This window comes from Rhamphochromis sp. 'chilingali' (assembly GCF_963969265.1).
Source record: "Rhamphochromis sp. 'chilingali' genome assembly, chromosome: 9".
Taxonomy (NCBI): Eukaryota; Metazoa; Chordata; class Actinopteri; order Cichliformes; family Cichlidae; genus Rhamphochromis; species Rhamphochromis sp. 'chilingali'.
The window spans coordinates 37,101,670-37,125,669 of NC_137936.1; the positions used below are offsets into that span (position 1 = coordinate 37,101,670).

General features: G+C 40.4%; 1 protein-coding gene across 1 annotated transcript; it reads right to left on the reverse strand.

Moving 5' to 3' along the window:
* Positions 1-12,114: 12,114 nt before the first annotated feature.
* Positions 12,115-16,581, reverse strand: LOC308402808 (uncharacterized protein). The gene is made up of 6 exons (XM_080891902.1): positions 16,440-16,581; positions 15,525-15,839; positions 14,725-14,751; positions 14,448-14,525; positions 14,098-14,153; positions 12,115-13,669 (listed from the first exon to the last, which is right to left on the reverse strand). The coding sequence occupies exons 1-6, from the start codon at positions 16,543-16,545 to the stop codon at positions 13,358-13,360; spliced, it is 894 nt and encodes a 297-aa protein (XP_080748028.1). The 5' UTR covers positions 16,546-16,581; the 3' UTR covers positions 12,115-13,357.
* Between the last annotated feature and the right edge of the window lie 7,419 nt (positions 16,582-24,000).

The following is a 24,000-nucleotide window of genomic DNA, read 5'->3' on the forward strand; positions in this document are numbered from 1 at the left end:
TTCTATACACGAAAAGTGAGCGCAAGAGCCCTCGGTGCGCGTGCTCGCTGCTGAAGTCACAGTAAACTTTATTGTCATCTCTGCTACATACAATCCAGTATATAGAGAGACGAGACGACGAGGCTCCAGTTACAGCAGTGCAAGTAAACAAACAATAAATATAAGAAGCGTAAGAAAATAAATATACTCTTTAGGACTCGGGGTAAAGGCATCAATAACAATTTAAAATTTATAATTTACAGTTTGATGATTTAAAGTCTCACACAGGGGAGGGGGGGCGGCTGCTTCCAAATAGAGCAAATTTCATTTATAATGATGTAAATCCAAGCCCATTATGTATTCATGATTTGAATCCTGGGTTGTGTGAAATCCCAGAAATACACCTTAGACAAAGTGAATCTGTGAACTAAGCTGTAGGTGTCATGGATCGCTGTGTGGCAAGCAGGAGGAGGACCCAAATGCATAACTCACAGACACGGGGATGAACTCGAGAAACACAGCTTTAATGCTGGCACGGCAGAACACAGGAAATACAAAACTAAACTGGGGAAAAGTAAACTAACACTCGCAGGTAGACACAGGAAGATCCACACAACATGAGGGAGAACGCGACGCCGAACAGAGGGAGACGCAGACAGAAATACACAGAGGGTTAACGAGGAAAGTGGGAACACACGGGGAACACAGCTGACACAGATAACCATAACGAGACAGGGCGGGGTGAACATAACACTGACGGGAGACAGGCAGAGTCAAACAGGAAGTACAGAGGTTCAAACAGGAGGAGAGAGAGCACGGGGAAAAACACAGACATAACGGGCTGAGGAAGACATGGAATAAAACACGAGGGCTCACAGTTACACAGGGGCACACAGGAGGTAACCAAATAAGGAACATCTTAACAGAAGAACCTAGGAACCAAGGCATAGGGGATGAAATACAAAACATACAAAAACCGAGAATACCGGGCCCACATGGCCCGGGTCCATGACAGTAGGTCTATTAGGTTATGTTGTGGTGATCCTGGAGTTGGGGGACTTGTGTTCATACTGGAGTGCGAAATTAAAACCAATGGAAGATGGACAAGACAAGTTCAAAGTCATCAGGTGCTCAGTTTAGAAAAAAGAGAAAAGAAGAGGAGGAGAAACGAGCAAAAGATGCAAGCAGATGTGTCAATGGATAATGGCAGCTCATCCTGAAACAATCAGAATCAGAATACTTTAATATTAATCCCTAAATACAGTTACAGTTGCGCCAAGAAGAAATGGTAAATATAGCAACAGTAACAGACTAAACTCCAAACATTATGATTTTAATATTAATTAGTCCTTGTCAATTGTTGATTTGTCCTGTTCTCATTCTATGATGTATTATGATGGCTGTTTGGTAGCCGTTTGCATACAATGCATACACATATGTACTTCATGTGTGTGTGTGGTTCCGACAACAGTTTTATGTTAATGTACAATCCAGGGAGCCAAACAGGCTAGGACCGCCACTGTGTGTTATGATTGCTTAAGCTCCAGCTGGCTGCTGACCATTTGTTAGAAACCGAAGAAGTTCATGAAGTCATTACTAGTTAACGTTAAAGGGATGGTTGGCTCAAAAGAGCTCTGACTTTTTGTCAGCCTGGCTACAGAGCTGAAGAGAAACCTGGGGTGGTTCTTATTTTCTTCAATCAGTGATGAATAGTAAGATGTTCTGGCTTTGCGGAGGGCTTTCTTATAAAGCAGCAAACTATTTCTCCAGGCTAAATGATGATCCTCTAAATTTGTGACACGCCATTTCCTCTCCAGATTACGATCATCTGCTTTAGGGTACGTGTTTCAGAATTATACCACAGAGTCATGTACTTCTGATTAGAGACCTTAGTTTTCACAGGAGCTACAGTATCCAGAGTCGTACGTAGTGAGGAGGTGAAATTATTAACAAGATAATCGACCTCTGTTGGAGTAGCGTTCAGATAGCTGCTCTGCTCTGTGTTGGTACAGGGCATTGAAGATGATAACAGTGGGTGGATTATATTCTTAAACTTAGTTACAGCACTTTCAGAAAGACATCTACTGTGATAAAGTCTACTCTCCACCGCTGTGTAATCAATTATTGTAAATGTAAATGTTATCAGGAAATGATCAGACAGGAGAGGGTTTTCAGGAAACACTGTTAAATGTTCAGTTTCTATGCCATATGTTAAAACAAGATCTAGAGTGTGATTAAAGTGGTGGGTGGGTTCTTTTACATTTTGAGAGAAACCAATTGAGTCTAATAACAGATTAAAGGCCATGTTGAGGCTGTCATTTTTAGCATCTACATGGATGTTAAAATCACCCACAATAATTATTTTATCTGAGCTCAGAACTAAATCAGATAAAAAGTCTGAGACATCAGACAGAAACTCTGTGTAAGGCCCAGGTGGACGATAGATGATAACAAGTAAGACTGGTTTCTGAGGCTAAGCTTTCAGGCTTTCAAGTGAATTAAAAGTCTGTCTTGGTCTTTCATTAATTAATAGGCTGGTGTGAAAAATTGCTGCCACACTGCCCCCTCGGCCTGTGCTTCGAGGTTTCTGGTAGTTAGAATGACTCGGGGGTGTTGATTCATTTAAACTAACATAATCATCCTGCTGCAACCAGGTTTCTGTAAGGCAGAGTAAATCAATTTGTTGATCAATTATTAAGTCATGTACTAACAGAGACTTGGAGGAGAGAGACCTAATATTTAATAATCCACATTTCACTGTTTTTTTATTCTTTGGTTCAGATGTGGATACTGTATTGTTCTTTCTTTGTAATTGTTTATGTTTAAGTTGTTTGTTGCTGGTTTTAAGTTTGTTTTTTGTCTTTTTGGAAGCTGACACAGTATCTATGGAGATGGGTTTTTGGGTGGGTAGCAGGAGGAGAGATGCTGCAGAGAGGCATGTAAGACTGCAACTCTGCTTCCTGGTCCCAACTCTGGATAGTCATATTTTGGGGGGTTTAATAAATTTGTCCATTTTTCTAGAAATGAGAGCTGCTCCATCCAAAGTGGGATGGATGCGGTCTCTCCTAACAAGACCAGGTTCCCTCCAGAAGGTTTGCCAATTATCTATGAAGCCCACATCGTTTCTGGGACACCACTCAGACAGCCAGCAATTTAAGAAGAATATCCGTCTAACATGTCACTCCTGGTCTGATTGGGGAGGGGACCAGAGAAAACTACAGAGTCCAACATTGTTTTGGCAAAGTTGCACACCGATTCAATATTGATTTTAGTGACCTCCGATTGGCGTAACCGGGTGTCATTACTGCCGACGTGAATTATGATTTTACTGAATTTACGTTTACCCTTAGCCAGCAGTTTTAAATTTCCTTCAATGTCGCCTGCTCTGGCCCCTGGAAGACAATTGACTATGGTTGCTGGTGTCTCTAGCTTCACATGTCTGAGAACAGAATCACCAATTACCAGAGTTTGACCCCCGGCGGGTGTGTCGCCGAGTGGGGAAAAACGGTTAGACACGAGACGACGATGGTGGTGTACCTGGGGCTTCTGTTTAGGACTATGCTTCCTCCTCACCGTCACCCACCCTCTTTCCCCAGCTGCTTGGCGTCTGCCGGGGAACAGCTAGCGGGGCCTATGCTATCTTCGGCTGCACCAGCTACAGGGGCCTGGCTAGCTATGGGTGAATGAAGAGTGCGAAGCCGAGTCTCCAATTCAGTAATCCTGGCCTCCAGAGCTGCAAATATGCTACATTTGTTACAGATATCATTATTGCTAAAGGAGGCCGAGGAGTAACTAAACAGCTGACACAATGAGCAGGAAAGTGCAGAAAGGACAGGTGAAGTAGCCATGGTGCTAACGAGTTGGCTACGAGCTAGGCTAAGCTAGCGAAACAGTACAGAGAAAGTGAGTGAATACTTTGGCTATAAATTAGGTAGTGAGTACACAGAAAGTGTGCTTCGGATGAAGCACGTGAAGATTATACTATGAAAAAGAATGTATTTAAAAGTTGTTAATTAAATTGCTAAGCAAATAAGCTACTCAGAAACACCACTGTGTTTGAGCAGGAACAGGAAGTGATACTCTACCGCAGAGCGAGCAAACACCAAGTGACAGCGCCACCAAGAGTTATTAATCTCTGTTTCTCTTCCACAGCATGTCTTTATCCTGTTTTCCTTCTCTCACCCCAACTGGTCATAGCAGATGGCCCCGCCCCTCCCTGAGCCTGGTTCTGCTGGAGGTTTCTTCCTGTTAACTCATTCACTGCCATTGACGTCTATAGACGTCAATTGAAAAACTTACGTTGACTGCCATTGACGTCTATAGACGTCAATTAAGTTTTTCAATGGGAGGGGCCAGAATACAACCTCGGGCAGCTTGTCAGTGAATTTTATTTTTTCATATATTTGTAAATAAATTGTTTTGATAAAACATAACCTTTCTCAGTGTTATTTCTGTTTTATAGAAGTGAAAAACTATTTTATATGTTAGAGGTGTCACAAAGCAAGAAATATTAGTGTCAAAGGCACTTTTCTGCTTGAAATGCATTTTTCACAAAAAGCTCGTTTTCTCCCTTTTTGTGGTCAAAACAGGCATTTTTGGTGGAACCCACCTCTCTTCTACAGCTGATTACTAAAGAATGGAAAATGGTAGAAACAAGCTTTTTTTTTGGATGAAAGAAGAGAGTCTGTTCTTCATTTTGGTAGGTTCAGCGTTTATATGATCATAACACACAGTTTTCTGTGGCTCTTCAAAAATGAGTAAAAATGCTCAAAAAGCCTGGCAGTGGGGAGTTGCCTGATTTGAAAATGGCTGGCAGTGAATGAGTTAAAAGGGAGTTTTTCCTTCCCACTGTCGCCAAAGTGCTTGCTCATAGGGGGTCACATGATTGTTGGGTTTTTCTCTGTATCTATAATTGTACAATAATAGAAGGACTATTGTACAATACAATATTGTATCTACTGTGCAATATAAAGTGCCTTGAGGTGACTGCTGCTGTGATTTGTGTTCCTGGTAGACTAATGCTTAAAATAAAACTTCCTTCACTGTCCCCACTTCCTAAACACAATACAAACAAACTTTGTAACTTAAGAGGTAATGTATTATTATTTGCCTTGAACATAATTAATAATGTCTGTAATTTCACCAAATCTTCTAATTTCAGCAATTTCAATTTTATAAACAGTTCATTTGTATGATCTCTGTATTTAACATTATGAACCATTCGTACCGCTTTCTTCTGAAACAAGTATAAAGGTTTTATATTACTTATATATGTATTCCCCCACACTTCAACACAATAATTGAGATTGGGGGAAATTAGTGAGAAATATAAAATACGCATTGCCTTATAATCTAGTATCTCTGACATTACTCGAAATATAAATATTTTTAACCATCTTTTTTCTAACATGTTCAATATGACATTTCCATCTTAATTCATCATCCAATATTACCACCCCCCAAAATGAAGTTCAGTAACTCTGGTGACAGCATAATTACTGAATGGGTTTCAGCTGCCCTGCACAGATCTTAAATGCTGATCAGTGGTAACGGCAGGAAGCTACGAGTTTTTCTAATTACTGTGGAACATGGCAACAGCAGTGGTGACAATACACAGGCACGTGAACTACATGATGTATTCCTGTTTTTTCTTTTTAAAGCAACTTCACATTTAGGCTACATAAGAAAGTAGGATGTGACATTAAACCCAGCACAATACACAGAAGCAAAGAAAAAGGAAAACACAACATGAAATGTAAATATGAACAATGGCTTTCATGACCATTTAAAACATGCATTATTATAAAATATTTTTGTAGCAAATCTCGGCCTCTGTGACACAAACGTACACTTAGATGATGATTGTATATGAATGTTAGACAGAAAACGCTTTGAGTATTCAGAAAGAGTAGGTGCTATATAAGAACCAGACCATTTATCATTACCATTTAACTGCCCACTCCAGATACTGTCCCTCCCTCTGTCCACCTGCACAGTTCTGCAGGTTGAACATAAGCTGCTGAAATTCCTGGCCTCGGGCAAAGTATTCAGGCCAAGCAACTTTTCCTTGAGCTTAGGTCTTACTCTAAGTTTTCCTTAAGTAGGTCCAACACACAGTCTCCTGCCAAACAACAATTCAAAGTAAGAAAGATTCAGTGGAGGCCCAATTACATTAATCCTGGTGGATGAACTTATAAATCGTGGACTTTAAAGTCTAATTTCGGTGCTCCTGGAGGTGGTACACACTAGTCCGAATAATTTGTACAGCTCTTTAAAATGCGAGGTCGGATTTAAGTTAAGACTGAATGAGCGACAGGTCAATGAACACCAGAGGGAGGAGAGCAGGGATGTTGGAGTTAAGGAGTTAGCCAAGGTGTGTAAGGCTTTTGAGCGGGGTTTTTCTGCAGAGCACTGGAGCGTTATCAGGAGCAAGAAATCCTTCCATGGCGAGTATCGCTTTGCCATCATCTTTGCTTATATTCAGCAGCAGTTAACCAGCTGGCACATTATAAACTGCCCAGATTTGTTTGTAATTACATGTTAATCTATGGATATTAATGAGTACAACATTTGTTTACATTAAATAACCTCAAAAATGACTAAGTGGCAGAGCTGTCCTTATGTCTATTATTGCTCAGGCTCATTGACTGCTGAGTGGTGTTTCTGCTCTGTTGGTCTGGATGGTTGAGAGACAGTTGGTTGGTTGGAAATTTGCTTAATTTAAGATTGTAATATATATTTACAGGCAGAGGAGCCGCGGGTTTCAGTGCTCACTACCAGAGCAGCTTTGAAAGTTGATGCTAGCATAATGTGGTGAGGCAGCAACACCTGTGGGAATGCTGGGAGTGACACAAATTGAGTTTGCTGCATCTTCTGGCTGCTGGAGGCGCTCCTGTATCTCCTTGGACACACAGTCCTTCAACAAGAGAACGAAAAATGTTGTTGAAATAGTTGATTCATAATCCTAATAATAAATGCTATTCAGACAAATTGGACTTAAAACTGCAAATAAGGTAAAACATTTTTACCTAAAACTTTTACTACTGAATTTCTAGCTCAACAACACATAATAACCATCACACACATTATTGCTGTCACACAATTACAATTTGACAGAGATTAATGAACATTCTCACGTTTGAAGATAAGGATTGAAACTCCCAGAAGCACCAGCACAGTTATACACTTCATTACAGTAATGAGCAGCTCGAAGACACCTGCAAAATAAACAAAAGGGTGTAAACTTTAGACACCGATGGAAAAATGTCTGTTCCAGCTGGCATCATGTTTCAAACTATGTGAAGATGAGTCTGAAATCACTTTAAGATTCTTAATGGGACTAAATATAGTTTTTAATTGTCTTTAGAGAGTTACTGATTCAAACTCAGCATTTACTTTTATAATATGTTCACATGTTGAAACAAAATAAAATAAAAATGTCAACATCTTTTCCGCAACCAATCACCAAAACAGTCTTACTGAGTCTAGCTAATCTCATAAATCAACTGTCTTATTGCATTTGCTCTAATTTCAGGCGACACTTTATAATGTTTAAAATTCAAAAACTCGATGCAGTAGCTGGCACTGTTGTCTCACAGCAGGACTGGACCATCTTTCTGTGTGGACTTTGCATGACCTCTTTTTGCATCTGCACCAGTTCTTTCTGTGCTAACCTGCTGAGGTGGACTAAACAATGGACTGATCCCTGGTAGATTCCCAAGTGTTAATTAACAACACAGACATTAAAGTCATTGTAATTGTAATGTTCTGGAACTTAAAACTCAGTTTTCTATGTGAGATTGAATCACCTCAGTTTAGAGTTTAACTAAGTTCATATTCACTTTGTTAAACATATTTTTGGGCAATACAGTGGTCCTTCACTATAAAGCGGTTCACTTTTTGAGGCCTCGCTGTTTTGCGGATTTTCTTGTGCAATTTTGCATGGGTTGTTGTTGTTGTTTTTTTACAACACGTTGTGTTCTGCATCTCCTCCGTGCTGTGTCTCCTGTTCAGTACAAAATGCGTTCAGCTTGTCAAATTTACATAATTCTTCCATCGCTAGCAGTGTGACTCTGAAGTACAGTGCTGTATGTTTGTAAGTTTTCTCCCCAACAAACACAACAATGTCGATGAAACTTTTCGCACCGTTTTGTCTGCTGAAAGCAGAGGAAGATGATAACTATCAGACAAAAAGTCTGACTTCTGGACGTGCTAAAGGAAAGTAGAAATTACCGTATTTTTCAGACCATTAGGCGCACCGGATTATAAGGCACATTAAGTGAAACAAAACAGTCAGATAAGTCAAACTTTACTCAACTCATTCTTCTTGCTTCCTCTACATCTGTACCATTGATTCATTAATGCTGAATTCTCTGGCAGCTGCTCTGTTCCCATGTTCTGGACCTGAACACAGGGTTTGATCTTTGGTTTCGTTCTATAATACTGGACTTATTTTTCTACTAAGGTTTGAACTTTGAGAGTTTAAACAAGACAGAAAAGTGTGAAAATGTTCACGCCTGTCATAGAAAAGTGTATAAAGTGTGTCGTGAGGGGTTTTACAGCCTTAAAACATCTATATTAATTGTAAAAAATGAAGTTGGCTACTTTCTGGATTTAACCTGTCCTGGGTTATTTTTAGAACTCCCGCGATAAACGAGGAACCGCTGTACAGCCCTTTGATGCTCAATCAAAACAACATTTTTAGGAATCGAGCTGTAATTAATCTAAATTCAGCTCACGCTCCATGCCATTCACTGGTGGTAAGGTACCATGAGGCTCATGTGTGACCTGCACTGTGGTCACACATGTGCCCAGTCCCAGTACTTGTGTGTGATTTGGGGCATATCTGGGCCTAAGTGGAGCAGTCTACATCTAGAGTGTGGGTATATGCCTTCCTAAATGCAGGGATGCCTAAACAAAGGAGAGATTATGGCCATTTTAAATAAATGTACCAGACCACCTTGAACTTTTCAGCAACGATATTTAATTGAAGGACTAAAATGTGCAGCCAATGGTATACGCTGCTGCATTTCATTGTGACATAGTCCAGTGTGGGCTTCTCTGACTACAGACTACCTCTGCTGGACATACTCTTACATCAGACCCACAGGACCATGTCTGCTGGCTTAGAGGCTTCAAAGTGGTCACACCCTTTGTGGACAAACACAGATTCTTACCAGAGCTCACGTGAGGAACAACAGCTGACTGTGTGAAAGTTGGTGATGCTGTTGATGGCTCTGTAAAAAAAAGTGAGAATTATAATTAAATGTATTTGTCCAACAAAAGATTAAGACATACATCAAATATACATCAGGTAGCAAAAGTAACACTGACCCATCATAGATATAATTTAGATAAATACACCAGTTGAATTTGGTGAAACCCTTAGAGCAGCATTGTGGTCCTCGCTCCATACCATTCACTGGTGGTAATGCACCAAGAGACACATGTGTGACCTGCACTGTGGGTCCCAGCACTTGTGTGTAATTTGGGCCATATCTGGGCCCGAGTAGGGCAGTCTACACCTAGAGTGTGGGCATATGCTCTCCTAAATCTAGGCATGCCTAAACCCTTAAATAAATATAGCAGACCACTTTGCAGCAGCAGTATCTGACTGGAGGACTAAAATGTCAGCCTGTGGTATAGGCTGCTACATTTCATGACCACGTGCCCAGTGTGGGTTTCTCTGACTACAGACTTACTCTGCTGGACATATGTCTCCCCAAAGTGCTCTCACACAGGGCCCGCATGACCATGTTAGAGACTTCAAAGTCATCACTCCCTTTGTGGACAAACACAGATTCTTACCAGAGCTCTCGTGAGGAACAACAGCTGACTGTGTGAAAGTTGGTGATGCTCTTGATGGCTCTATAAACAAACAGTGAGAATTATATTTAACTGTATTTGTCCAACAAAAGATTAAGACATACATCAAACATGCATCAGGTAGCAAAAGTAACACTGGTCCTTCACAGAAACACACCAGAATGTTTTGACTCTTAGATCCTGAAAAAATGTTTCCTGGACTTTTTAATTGGTTTGATATATGGACTTAAATATATGATACATGATTAATAATAAACCTACAGCACCTTCAACCTCCAGTTTTATTTGTCTGACTGAAACTCTGTAGCTTCCATCCTTTGATCCCACTCCACACCAGTAGACACCAGCGTCCTGTGAGGAAACATCCCTGATGGACACGTTGAAGCCTCTGTTGGTGTTTGTGAGTCTGAATTTCCTGTTTAACCTCTGACCTTTTGTTGACAAAATATCGTTACAGGTGAAATTCTCCCCTCTGCAGAAAAACTGGACCCCGTACTTGAAATCATCATCTGGATAATCACACTTGATGTTAGCTGCTCTGGTCACAGTTTGAGTAAATGGTTGCTGGCAGTTTTCTGTATAAAAATAAAGACAACCCCCCCCAAACAAGGACAATAAAGTATTTGAATGTGCTTCATTATATCACAACATGTAACTTGTACTTTGTCGCACACTACTTTAACATTTTTAACTTCCTCGTGTGCTGACAAAGGTGTGAAACAGATGAAGACACGAGCAAACTGTGAAATTTCCTTTCAAAAGTCTGAGATGTAAAGTAACTTCTGAGATTAAAAAACAAACAAAGTAATGTAAACATGCGTTTAACCTGTAATCTGTAATAAATCTTTACATTTCCAAACTATGATTTATGTTGTGTGATAGAAACAAACTATATAATACCAAAATACAGGTGAGGAAATCTGATTTTAGTTATTAATTTCTTGTGTTGTACTAATAACATCAACAACAACAATAATAATCACATTTCTTACCACAATCCAATTTCTTTTTGACAGGAGATCTGTTTGAGCCTTGATCAAATTCACATCTGTACGTCCCAATGTCTCTTTGTTTAAGATCTCTGATGCCCACCGTGAGAGTTTTATGTTTTGTATCATGGTACAGAGAAAATCTGCCTTTATCGTCCCAAACATCCTTCAGAGAGCTTCGTAAGCTTGTTCTATTGGGAATAACTACATTGATGTGGTCATATTTTTTATTTGCTTCAGGATATTTGCAGATGAATTGAACCCATCCTTGTTTGCATGCCTTCACTTCATCTTCATCATCACCATAGGCAGCACAACCTGCAGATCAAAGAGAAATGTTAGTATCCTGTTATGTCCTGTTATTGAATTTTCTGTGTTTAGTAGGTAGGACCCCTTCTCATACAGTTAACACTATAGATAATCAGACATCTGTGTCACATATGTATATGTAGTGTTGCTTAGTGTGAGATATCTGTAAGTATGTGTTAGTAATGTTTTTACCTGTCGTCAGTGAGAGGATGAGTAGTAGCAGTAAGTTCATTATGTTGGTTTCAGATCTGCAGTTAGCTTCCTTTTGTCACGCTGGCTCTTCTGTTGGTCGCTTAAATTTCTGTCACATAATACCTAAAGTTTCCTCACACTAACTTTTCTGTTTAATGTTATTTTGTCATAGGTTACAATCTTTTCATTGGCAGTAAAGATGAGGTAAGTGTTGCGTGGGACAAAGGAAATGATCAGACAGCACGACAGAAATAGCTTCATACTTTAAGTTTTTACTGCACCATCACGTCAAGGTTAGGCTATGAAGAATATTTCACAAAAGCAAAGCAACGTTTATTTGTATGTGACCACATGGTGTCGAATGACACTGATTCCAGAAAATTTGAACACTGTCTGAACTGGAGATGAAAGAAAATATTTTAGTCTCTTAAACCTCGACTGAAAACACCTCGAAGACAACATGTCGAATGATGGGAAAGCGACATGTTTCCCACCACATTCATTCACAACGTCAGGTAGTTTGCTGAACTCTAAAATCGTTTTAGAATATTTATAGTAGTAATGTAAATGTGAATCACTAACCAAGCCAATTTAATCAAATCTTTAGTTTCACGTCACAAAATCTGTCGTTTTCATCCTGTAAACCAGATGTTTAAGGCCCAGTTTCATCTGTAAATTGATGTAATCTGTAAACCCTGTAAGCTCAAATGAGCCTGCATCATTTCTGCAGAAGCAGAGCCAGGAACAGGAACTGTTCTAACCCTGAGAGAGGTTGGTGTTGGCAATGCAGCAAAAATAACGATGAGTTAACTTCCAACTAAAAACCTGTGGGATCAAGAAGTGGCACAAATAAACTGCTGCATGACCACAGACATGCAGAAAAACACTTATCTTGAAAGCAGGAAGTGATGCTAACTACATCACTGTGATACACGGACCTGTTAACTTGTCACTGACAGTAAGATGTCAAAGAATGGCCTGGTAAAAGTTAATTGAGTGGTTGAGTCGACAGCACACACAGACTGATTTGTTCTTAGTTTAGATAAGTTCTGGTTATTAGTTTCTTTTTTTTTAAATTCCCTGATCGATTACTGATAGATGAATTGATAAAGGAATCTATGACCCTTTCTTTCTTCCACACAATGTGTTATTTACAGTCTGTGTGACCAGCTCACATTTTATGAACCAGTCATTGTGCTAAATAAAATCACTGAGCCAGTCATCCTTCTGGGAAATACTTTCCACCAATTATGACATCATTTGCAGATTTCATCTAAACTCTTTGTTATGTCCCCAAGACGGAGGCCCGAGGAGGGTGTGGGGAGCAACAAAAGTAGAGCTGGGAGAGAAAGGAACAAGCAAAATAATACAGAAACTTTTAAATTATAAACTTTATTCTTATCGACACAAAGAGACAGCAGTGCTGTTATATCAATATCAAAACAAAAAGAAAAACATGACACAATTCACCAGGAAAGAAGGACATTCTGCTATTACTAAATAAAAAAGCAAATATAATAACGTTGTGTTATCTTAAGTCAAAAGCCAAACCAAAAACATACATAAGAAATATGCACGCACAAAAAAAAGAAAGAGAAAAAACTCCCCAAAGACATATTAAGAGGACCACAACAGTAGTCCGATTGCGCGAGCTGAGTGTGAGCATCATTAGCAGTTCATTTTTCCTTTTCCAAGCTGCTCTTCATATTCTTGGCCACCAGATGCCGCCAAATAGCACCGTGTTGAAAAACTGGGTAACAAACACTTTTTCAAAACAAGCTTAATTTGCCCATCACTAGATTTCAACACTGCTCCCACAAACACAACTCCAAAATACATTACCGGGCTCTTCTTTTGCTCAACCTCGGTTTCATACACTAGAAAACAACACCTGGATTTTATAATGTCGGGGTTAATGGCCGAGTGGGTCCAGGTGCCGACTGGGGAAAAGAGCGGCATGTGGGCCCTGGAGAGAAAAGAGAGAGAGAGTGGAAGAAAGAGCAGCATCACACACCTACACCTGCCCAGCTCCACAGAATATAACACGCTTTAAAAAGCACATTTCATTTTGGCTCAGGCTCATTGATTACTGAGCAGAGAGTCTCCTCTGCAGGTCTGGATGGTTGAGTGATTGTCGGGTTGGTTGGACATTTGCTTAATGTCAAAGTAGAATATTCACAGGCAGAGGAGCTGCGTTTCAGCGCCTCACCACCCGCTTTGTCAGAGCAGCTTTCAAAGTTGATGCAATCGTAAAGTGGTGAGGCAGCTACATCTGTGGGGACGCTAGCAGTGACATAAATCGAGGTCAGTGCATTTTCTGGCTGGTCTGGTTGCTGGGGGCGCTCCTGTATCTCCTCATACGTACAGTCCTTCAACTACAAAATAAAAAAATATAGTTTAAAAACTTCATATAAAATCACATAAAACTTTTGGATGTTTATTCATCTGTATGATTTATTGCTGTCATGTTTTATGATAAATACACCCTACAATCATTTTCAAAATGATTAAAAAAACATTGCGGCAGGTTATGTTGCAATGTGCTGATTAGTTGTAATCATTAGTTGCCAGTAAAATATATTTTAAAGGAATGTATATTTTCTTTCATTATTGCCGTAATGTGAAATATATTTCATCCTTTATAACAGACGTCTGCCTGAAAAGCTTTTATGAGCCAACATCTGTGTGTCTGCAGTTCAGTCCAGGAGGTTTTAACTGGGGAGACATTTCAACTATGTTTCCTGGATTGTCACCAGTTATACATGAAAATAAATAAATAAACAAACTAAAATTCCACACTAACCTCTTTGGCATGTTGCAATGCTGCATTAGCTCCTCTGCATTTTGAAAAGGAGATTCCTGGCAGAGACGAAGCAGAAAATCAAGAAATAAGCAAAATTATCTGTTAAAGATTTACATTTTTTCTAGTTTGATTGTTTTTAAATGTCTGATATGATGAGAACTCAGCAAAGATGATATCTTTCATAACTTTAAAAAATCTATGTCAGCTAATGTCATGCATCATGTATACTGCAGATTGTTAGATATAATTTGTACAAAAGTACAGGGATGTGTTTTTTCTTTTTTTGGAGAAAAGCAGCAAACATGTTTGTGTGACTGATGATGTACAAAGGATTTAGTGAAAGTTCTTACGTCTGTAGACAAGGATGAAAACGACCAGAAACACCAACCCAGTTATTATGATTACAACAATTCCAACATCAGAAATGCCTGCAGCGTAAACCAAACAACAATTTTCCAGCATTATTCATCATCCCAGCATTGACATCCCGAACTGTCTTTGTTGGAAAATGTGAAAGGAGCAGTTTTTAAGAAATTTAAAAAATAAAAATTGTTATGTGAACAGCCACAAACTTTCCCAGTTCTCATAAGCTGCAGAAGTTTTAGGATACCACATGTACTCTCTCACCATGACTCTCAGCAGATGCAGTGGGTCCTGTAGTTGAAAAAACAGCAGACGTAAATGATTGGTGGAAACCGAAGGAAACAAATGTGCATTCAGACTCTACTTTGAGGCATTAGATTAACAGAGTTTAATTAAATGATAAAATAATATCATCAATTTGGGAAAAAAAATATTTATAATTTTTAGACACCAGCTTAGAGGTTACCATCTCGTTTTCCTCTCCAATTTTTAAAGTGGCATTACAAAATCTGCATATCAAATATCCTTGTGCAAGATACTAACCGCTGGTTGCTCTCCGATGCATCCATCAGAGTGTGAATGTGTAATAGAATGTAAGTTAGGTTGCACTGAAAACCTAGAAAAGTGCTTGTGTGAATGGATGTGATTTGTTGAATGAACAAGTTGTATAAAGCGCTCTGAGTGCTCAGAGTAGAAAAGTGCAATACAAGAACCCGTCCATTTACCATTTATTAACCTAATGTAGTAATACCTCATAATCAGAAAACACACATTTTTAGTGCCGAGTATAAGCACATCCTCTTTTCTTAAAGCTCGTTCTGTGTCAAACCTTTTTGGCAGGTTTGTTTCTTTTAAATTCTTTTAAAGTCATTTTCTTTCTAACAGTTACGATTAAAAGTCTTTATTTTTTAATATTTTTTATTTTTAAAAAGATTTTATTAAAACTGCAAAAAATAAAACATTATAAATAATGAATTAAAAGTAAAATATATGTGCAAAATGAGCCTGCTTTAATATGCTGTGCATTATGACCCAGGGTCAGATAATAAAATAGCACGGCTCACCTACAGTCAGGGACAATCTGTTGAAGAACCTGTTACTTTGGTGTTCATTGGTGCTTTCTGCTCCACACCAGTATGTCCCACTGTCGTCCACTGTCACTTCTCTCACTGTCATGGTAATATTTTTCTTCTCTTTATTGTCATTCATCCAAAACCTCTTGTTCCTATTAGGATCTCTGGTGCTTACTAAAGGTTTACATATAGATGGATCTTCTCCCTTACAGATAAATTTTGTACAATTTGAGAGAGCCTGGTTATATTTACACCAGTACGTGAAGTTCTCTCCAACAGCTGGTGATCTTGTGAAGCTCTTAATATCTGTGGAAAACAGAGGCAAACATACTTTAGTAGTTCCTAAATATAAAATGTAAACCTTTAAAGTGGAAAACATAAGCTATTTACTTTTAATACTTAGTTTTATTTTTGTGAGTGCAGCATGATGAATCCCCTCAGGTGATCTTACGCCGCACCAGTAAATACCATCATCCTGAGAGGACACATTACTGACGGACATATTGAAGCTATGGCTGATGTTTGAGGGAGTGAATGTCCTGTTTGACTTTGGATAAGATTTTGTTGATAAATTGTCCTCGCAGGTGAAACCTTCCCCTTTGCAGAAAAAACTTGATCCACGACTTGTATTTGTCTTCTGGATAATCACATCTGATGGTGGTTTTAGCTGTTCTGTATGCAATTTGATGAAATGCTTTTGGGCATTGTTTTGCTGGGAAAAAAAAAAGTATTACTCACAAATGTCTTTTTCACTGGAAAGGAAAGGCTCACATGATCCATTTATTTAGATACAGTAATCCAAACTATGAATGTGTTGGCCAATGTGTTTTGTTGCTGTTATTTGTTCAGTGAATTAAAATCAGCCACAGCATATATGAATGTGAATAAGAAATTATTCCTTCTTACCAATTTTAAATTCTAATTCCTCGCTGTCAGCTGATGAATTCTTCGTCTGATGTTGCTTAATGATCACTCTGAGAGTGTTTTGCTCAGTTGTTGAAGCCTTAGTCATTTGACATTTTCTAGTTGTGTTTTGTTTGCAGGTGAATTCAACCCATCCTTTTGTGCAAATCTTCTCTTCTGACAGCAGCTCACAACCTAAAGCAAACATTCACATGATAAAGGTCACTGAAATAAAATCGCACAGGGGTGTCCGAAGATGGTATTTAGGGAAGGTTACTTTTAAAATGTATTCCACTACAGATTAAAGAATACATGCTTCAAAATGTATTTTGCAACGTATTCTGTTACTCAATGAGAGTAACATATTCTGAATACTTTGGATTACTAATATATGATCATGCTTTTTACAACTACATGAATGTACTATTGCTGTGTGATTTATTACTATTACTGAAGATTATTTGCCATACCAATACCGACTAGATTTTTAAATCTTTATTTAAAATGAGTAACAGTAGGTGGACATTAGGTAAGGCTGCACTTTTTGCAGCGATCTCATAGAAAACTATTCCTGTATCAGTGATGTTTTCTTTTTGTCTGCTTTCATAACTGCACATGATTATTTGCAGCTAGCAGGTTGTTAATGCAACATTCATTAATAGTAATAAATCAGACAGCAATAGTACATCAAAGATACTTTGGTGGCACATAACCCAGGTAACTGGGTTATGTGCCACCAAACTGGGGCAGGGATAGCTCAGTAGGTAAAGTGGTCGCCCCATGATCGGAAGGTCGGCGGTTCGAATCCACTTAACGGCTACCCTGAGGTACCCCTGAGCAAGGTACCGTCCCTACACACTGCTCCCCGGGCGCCTGCTTAGTGGGCTGCCCACTGCTTCACTGAGTGAATGGGTCAAATGCAGAGAAAAACAAGTAATTTCCCCATGGGGATCAATAAAGTATCCATTATTATTATTATTATTAACTACCACAACTAAAACAAGTTAGTTGCATTAGGCTAACGCTAGTTTTTTAAAAAGAACTTACTTCCAGCTGAGAGCAGCTTGTTTGCTGGCAGGTCAGATTCACTTTAAATGTGAAGTGGTGTCGGAATTTACAGCTCCTAACCGTAGTAAAGAGACATCTGTCTAATAAGTCGGGCTCCATGTGTACACAAGGGTGACAGTGTGACACAAGTAAGTGAGTGTTGGGCCGGAACGTTAGGCTGTATGTTGTTGTTGTCACATGACTTGCTAATAAACCTTACTACTCTGCTGGGTAGGAAATAGATATTCCATTAAAGAAGGAGCTTTAAGATCTTCAGCGCAGAAGGATCATCACACCAGTAGAATGCAGCACAGACTGGATCAGTGGGATGGTTGTGGTCCAAAAGCAGACTGGGAACTTAACGGTGTGCATTGATCCAAAACTCTTAAACAAAGCCCTGCCTGATCTATCAAAGGCTAAAGTGTTCACTGTCTGCGACATGAAGAGTAGATTCTGGCACGTGAAATTGGAGGAGGAGTGAAGCTACCTGACAACATTTTCGACTCCGTTTGGAAGCTACAGATGGCTGAGGATGCCGATGGGGATAAGTCCAGCTCCAGAAGTGTTCCAGAGAAAGCTCACCCAAGCTTTGGATGGACTGGCAGGGATCTACATCATTGCAGATGATGTGCTGATTACTGACCCCAGAGACACAGATGCTGAAGCAGTACGTGACCATGACGGGAAGCTGAGAAAGTTTTTGACTCATTGCAGGCAGAAAAACATTACGTTGAACGCAGAAAAGTTTAAACTTGAACAGAAGGAGACTACGTACATTGGACATCAGCTGACAAGCAACAGTCTGAAAATAGTTAATTGAAAATAGACCCAGAGAAGGTTAGGGCTATAGAGCAAATGTCCAGACCTACATTCACGAAGGCAGTACAGAGACTGTCAGGTATGGTGAACTACTTAGCAAAGTTTTGCCCACATCTGTCTGACCACTGTGACATACTGAGACAACTGACACACAAATACAGTGAGTGGAACTGGACACCTCGACACGAGGACGCATTCCAGAGACAGAAAGAGAGTATAGCAGAGGCTCCAGTCCTGAGATACTACTGCCTCTGGGCTGACCGTATAATGTGACGCTTTGGACAAAGGGTTCGGTGCAGCACTCGTGCAGAAGCGTAAGCCCCTGGCTTTTGTGAGTAGAGCACTTACACGTACAGAGCAAGGTTATGCCCAGAAAACTGTAGTTTTCTGTATGGAGAAGTTTCATCAGTACACATATGGTCATAAAATGGTAGTACACAGTGATCACAAACCCTCAGAGACCATTGTAAGAAACCCAAACGGTTGCAAAGAATGCTTATGTGCATTCAGTAATTTCAGATTCAGATAATGGTTCACAGTATACGCCTGGTGAATTTGAGAGATTTAGTCGACTGTGGGACTTCCAGCACAAAACATCTTCATCAGGTTACCCTCAGAGAAATGGGAAAGCTGCATCGGCAGTGAAGACAGCAAAGAGGCTGCTGCTCAAGGCAAAAATGGCAGAGCATGACCCGTATCTTGCGATTCTTGACCATCGCAGCACACCATCACAAGGCCAGCTCAGAGGCTTCTCAGCAGAAGGACACAGACCCTTTTGCCAACCAGGATGAACCTGCTGAGGCCGAAAGTCATTCCAGCCCTGCAGGAGTTTGCGATGAAACTGAAGCACCAAAACATGAACTCTTTGAAGCTACGGAACAGTGTCAGAGTTCAGCATTTTGACCGGCATTCCTCTTGGAGCGGGAGAGTGGACTATTCACCTGAGGTCCTATGAGGTGCAGTTGGACTCTGGGAATGTCCTGAGGGGGAATGAGGAGGCACCTGAGGCGTGCAGGCATTAAGAAAACGTCATGACAGACACTGGGGTGCTGAGCCACTCAGTGGCAGCTCAGTCAGACACTCGTGAGCAGCAGATTAAGACTGACAAGGTTTCAGGGGGTGTCAGGTTGAGACCAGGCTGCAGAGTGCTTCCATCACTTTGGTACAAGGTGTCATGATCCTGGGCCATGTTGGCCCAGCTTTCTTCGTGTGTTTTGTATTTTGTTCTTTATTTATGCCTTGGTTCCTGGGTGGTTCTGTTAAGATGTTCCCTATTTGATTTCCCCATGTGACTTTAGCCCCTGTGTGCCCATCTGTGTATCGGTGAGTCCTCGTCTCCCCTCCTTGTGTTTTATTCCATGTTTCCCCAGCCCATTATGTCTGTGTTCTCCCCGTGCTCTCTCCCTCTCCTCCTGTCTGCACCTCTGTGTACTTCCTGTTTTACTTTGACAGTCTCCCGTCAGTGTTGTGTTTACTCCTGCCGTGTCTCGTTATGATTATCAGTGTCAGCTGTGTTCCCCGTGTGCTCCTACTTCCCTCGTTAACCCTCTGTATTTATGTCCACGTGTCCCTCAGTTCAGTGTCGCGTTCTCCCTCATTCATGGCCGTGTGTTTCTCCGTGTAATACGTTACAGTCTCCAGTTTAGTTTGTATGTTTTTTCTCTCCAGCAATAAAGCTGTTTTGAGTTCATTCCTGCCTCCGTGAGCTTGCATTTGGGTCCAATTCCTGCCTGCCGCACAGCAGAATCATGACACAAGGACTGTGTTACATAACGAGGACTTGGCAGCCTGTATTGTCTGAAGGGAAGAGTTGTGTATTCTTTGGAAATGAATGTTCACTATAGTTTGCAGAACTGTAGTAGAAGTGAGGTGAGACGCCTGGCCACGTGGTGTGCTGACAACAATCTCTCTCTGAATGTGGAGAAGACGAAGGAGATTGTTGTGGACTTCAGGAGAATGCACACCCAACATGCTCCTCTGACCATTGACGGAGCGTCTGTGGAGAGAGTGAGCAGCACCAAGTTCTTGGGTGTGCACATCACAGAGGATGTCTCCTGGACGTACAACACCACAGCACTGGCCAAGAAATCACAGCAGCGTCTCTTCTTTCTCCGCAAACTAAGAAGAGCAGGAGTACCAGCCCCCATCATGTACACTTTCTACAGAGGCACCATCGAGAGCATCCTGTCGAGCTGCATCACTGTGTGGTTTGGAGCCTGCAATGCGTCCTGCCATAGAACCCTCCAACGCATAGTGAGAGCTGCAGAGAGGATCATTGGTGTCTCTCTCCCCTCCCTCCAGGACATTTACAGCACCCGTCTCACTAAAAAAGCCCTTTGCATAGCGGCTGATCCCACGCACCCAATGCAAAGCTTCTTCAAGCTGCTGCCGTCAGGGAGGAGACTGCGGAGTCTCCAGGCCAGGACCAGCAGACTGAAGGACAGCTTCATCCATCAGGCTGTCAGGAAGCTTAACTCCCTCCCGATTCTGCCCCCCTCTCCCCTCTTCTCCACCACGGTCTCACTGAACTCTGTCACACACACACACACACTCACTCTCTGACGCACTCACTGGCCTGCTCCAGTCACTTTGTGGAGCATTGGACTGCTTAAGCATTGGACCTCATAAGACTCTGTTGTTACACTATCTCTTACCGTACACTACTAAATCCCCATTTGCACTATTTGCCTATTTTGCACCACTATGCCTTCTTACTTGAATATTGTATATTGTATATTGCATAGCTTTTTTTTGTTATACGTAAAATTGTATTGTATTTATTTAAATTTTTACTTTTTAATTATTTTATTTGCATTTTTCTAATCACTAGGGTTTGAGAGTAACGCAATTTCTATTCTGTGTATGTCCTGTACATGTGGCAGAATTGACAAATAAAGTTGACTTGACTTGACTTGACTTGAACTGTACATGTTTTAATAGCGGAATGCTTTTGTATTCTTTGAGTATTTCATATTGTTTTCTCCCTCAGTAAGAAGAAGAAAAAACAAAACAAAAACAAACTTTTGTTTTTTCAAAAAAAAAAAAGAAGGGATGTAATAATGTGAATTATTGTCTACAGGATGCATTGTGTTCCACAGTAGGTTGTGTTGCTACACGGACGTTTTAGAGTGTGACACCAGTAAGTGAGTGTCGGGCCGGAACGTTAGGCTGTATGTTGTTGTTGTTGTACATGACAGAGAGGCAATCTGAGTCACATGACTTGTTAATAAACCTAACTACCCCGTTGGGGTATTCTGTAGTCTGTCGTGCATGAGACCAGAATACAACACCGTGTTCCCAAACCACAACCACAAACACAGTGTACTTCTAAGTCTTAACAGCTTACTTACAACTGGGCTCGTACGTGTATTCTGTTACTCCCCAACACTGCTCTCACAGCACTCTTTTCTGCACAATGGAAGCTGCAGTACAGCGGCCTCATCTCTGCAGCCACAGTACCAATCCATCTATCGACCTCCCGCTTCCCTCTGAACAAGACCCTGTGACTGCACAAGTCACTGAACAACCTTCCACCATCTGGCTATTCCTAGAAATTCTGTCTACAAGAATTAAGAATACAATCAATGACAAAGAGCAGCGTTCAAAACCCACCAGGAAATAGTCCAAATTATTGCTGGCAATGCAAACCAGGCTCTTGCAGCAGTTGTATAAGAACCAAATAGCTTGTAACAACCGACCAGATACCCCATAATAGTGGATCATGTCCCACAGAATACTTTGAGCGACAAAATCGAATGCATTGTCTCTGATCTATTGTTCTGCACAGATGACAGGCTGGACCCGTTCCCTGACCTGGACGCACTGAGAACAAACCCTCTCATTCAAAAGCCCCGACATACAGGCAAGGAAGCCGAGGGGACACCAGGCTACGCACCCCAGCCTGCTGCCTCTCAACAAGGACACTGGTTCCAGAGCTCAAACCGTGTGTAGAGGTGAGCCTGATTATATCTGGCTGGTACCTCTCAACCTCACATACTGACCCAGGATCCTTCCCCACCAGAGAGCTGATGTTTCATATCCACACCGCCAGCCTCGGTTGCCAGGGATCGGTCCGTCAGGGCCTCTGCCCTCGGCTGCCACAACACGCAATCCACCCTACCCCCACAGTGCTTCCTGTGGGTGGGGGGCCTACAGGAGGGCATAGAGACCTTTTTTTCTTTCTTTTTTAAAGTTACTTGTAATCTGTCACAATTGGCTTGTTACATCATGAGCTCATTGTAGTTTTCCTTTTTCTTGTCACTTCCCGTTTTACTTTGCCTTTTGCTTTTGTGTGTCATTTTGCCTTTACTGGTTGTGTTCTTCTGTTCCTGTTTGATGCCACTGAGCTCATGTTCCTGTTCTATTGTCTTGGAGTTATGTTGTTGTTAAAACACATTGTTCATTAAAATAGTTTTTTTTTTCACTCTCTGCCTTTCCAAATCTGTGGTTTCCTCTTACATCTGCTCAGGGGCGTTTCCTAAACGTGGACACAAAACCTCTGACGTAAACACACACACACAAAACTTTACACTTTAAATAAAAATAGAAGCTTAAATGCTTCTAGTTTGAAGACACAGTGTTTTAGTGTATATAATGAGTGCCCATTTCATAGGACATTACACATAACAATTAAAATTTTGGCAAAGAGAAATTTCACAAAAATAACACAGATGTGAAATTAAGTGTTAGTCTTCTAATTCTTCTAAATGAGGTTAAAAAAGCTGTAAAACAGCTAAAAATGAACTCAGACTATTTGCTTCTGTAATCCTCTGTCTCCCACATTGTTTCACCCATGGTTGGTATCAACTTTGAATTAAGCCTGGCTTGGTTTTGCACTCTAAACTGGCTTAAAGCAATAGTAGTAGCAACAGCATCATCAGAAGTAAATGTCAACATTTTTATTACAAATATTTTACTGAGTGATAATGTCATTAGTTTTACTAGAGGATTAAATGAGGTCTGCAAATCATATTTAAGTCTGTGAAAACTCGTTATTTTTGCCAAAAGATGGCCTGTTTCAAAGTAAATTATTATAAGTTATGAAGACAGTACATAAGCAGAACATAAAAAGCTCAAACTCAAACGTCCTACTGTGTATGATTTAACACCATAATAAGAACATATAATGTAATATACAGTACAGCACTCATTATTATATAATATCAGGGTTAGTAATCTTTTTACCTGTCATTAGTGAGAGGATGAGCAGTAGAAGTAACTTCATTATGTTTGTTTTGTTCTTTAACATCTGTATGACTAAAGTATTCAAATGCAGTTATTTCCCATTTGCTTGTTGGCTGCTGAGTTGCTCTCCAGTGTCTATTCTTAACTTCATGGTTTATGGAGCCTACATTTTCTTGCTGCTCCTTCCTGTTTCTACTTCCCATTTTGAAATTGTTTTTAATGCCCCCTTTCAACATCACACACTCTCATTTTTAGTAAAGAGGAAATTATTGGTATGTGTAAGTTTGAGAAAGATGGACAGCTTGTTAGGGTGCCTGGGTCGTCCACCCAGTGTTTTGTGTTTTTGGTTCTTTGATTTTGTTTATTTCATTATATTCTAGCTTTGTCTTATGGGTTATAGGATTATTCTTAGTTTAGGTTCTCTATGTGGGTTTTGTTAGAGTTTTAGTGTTCTGCTTTTCTGTCTGTGATCCATAGTTGCTGTATCCCCGTGTCAAGTCCGCATCTCTGTGTT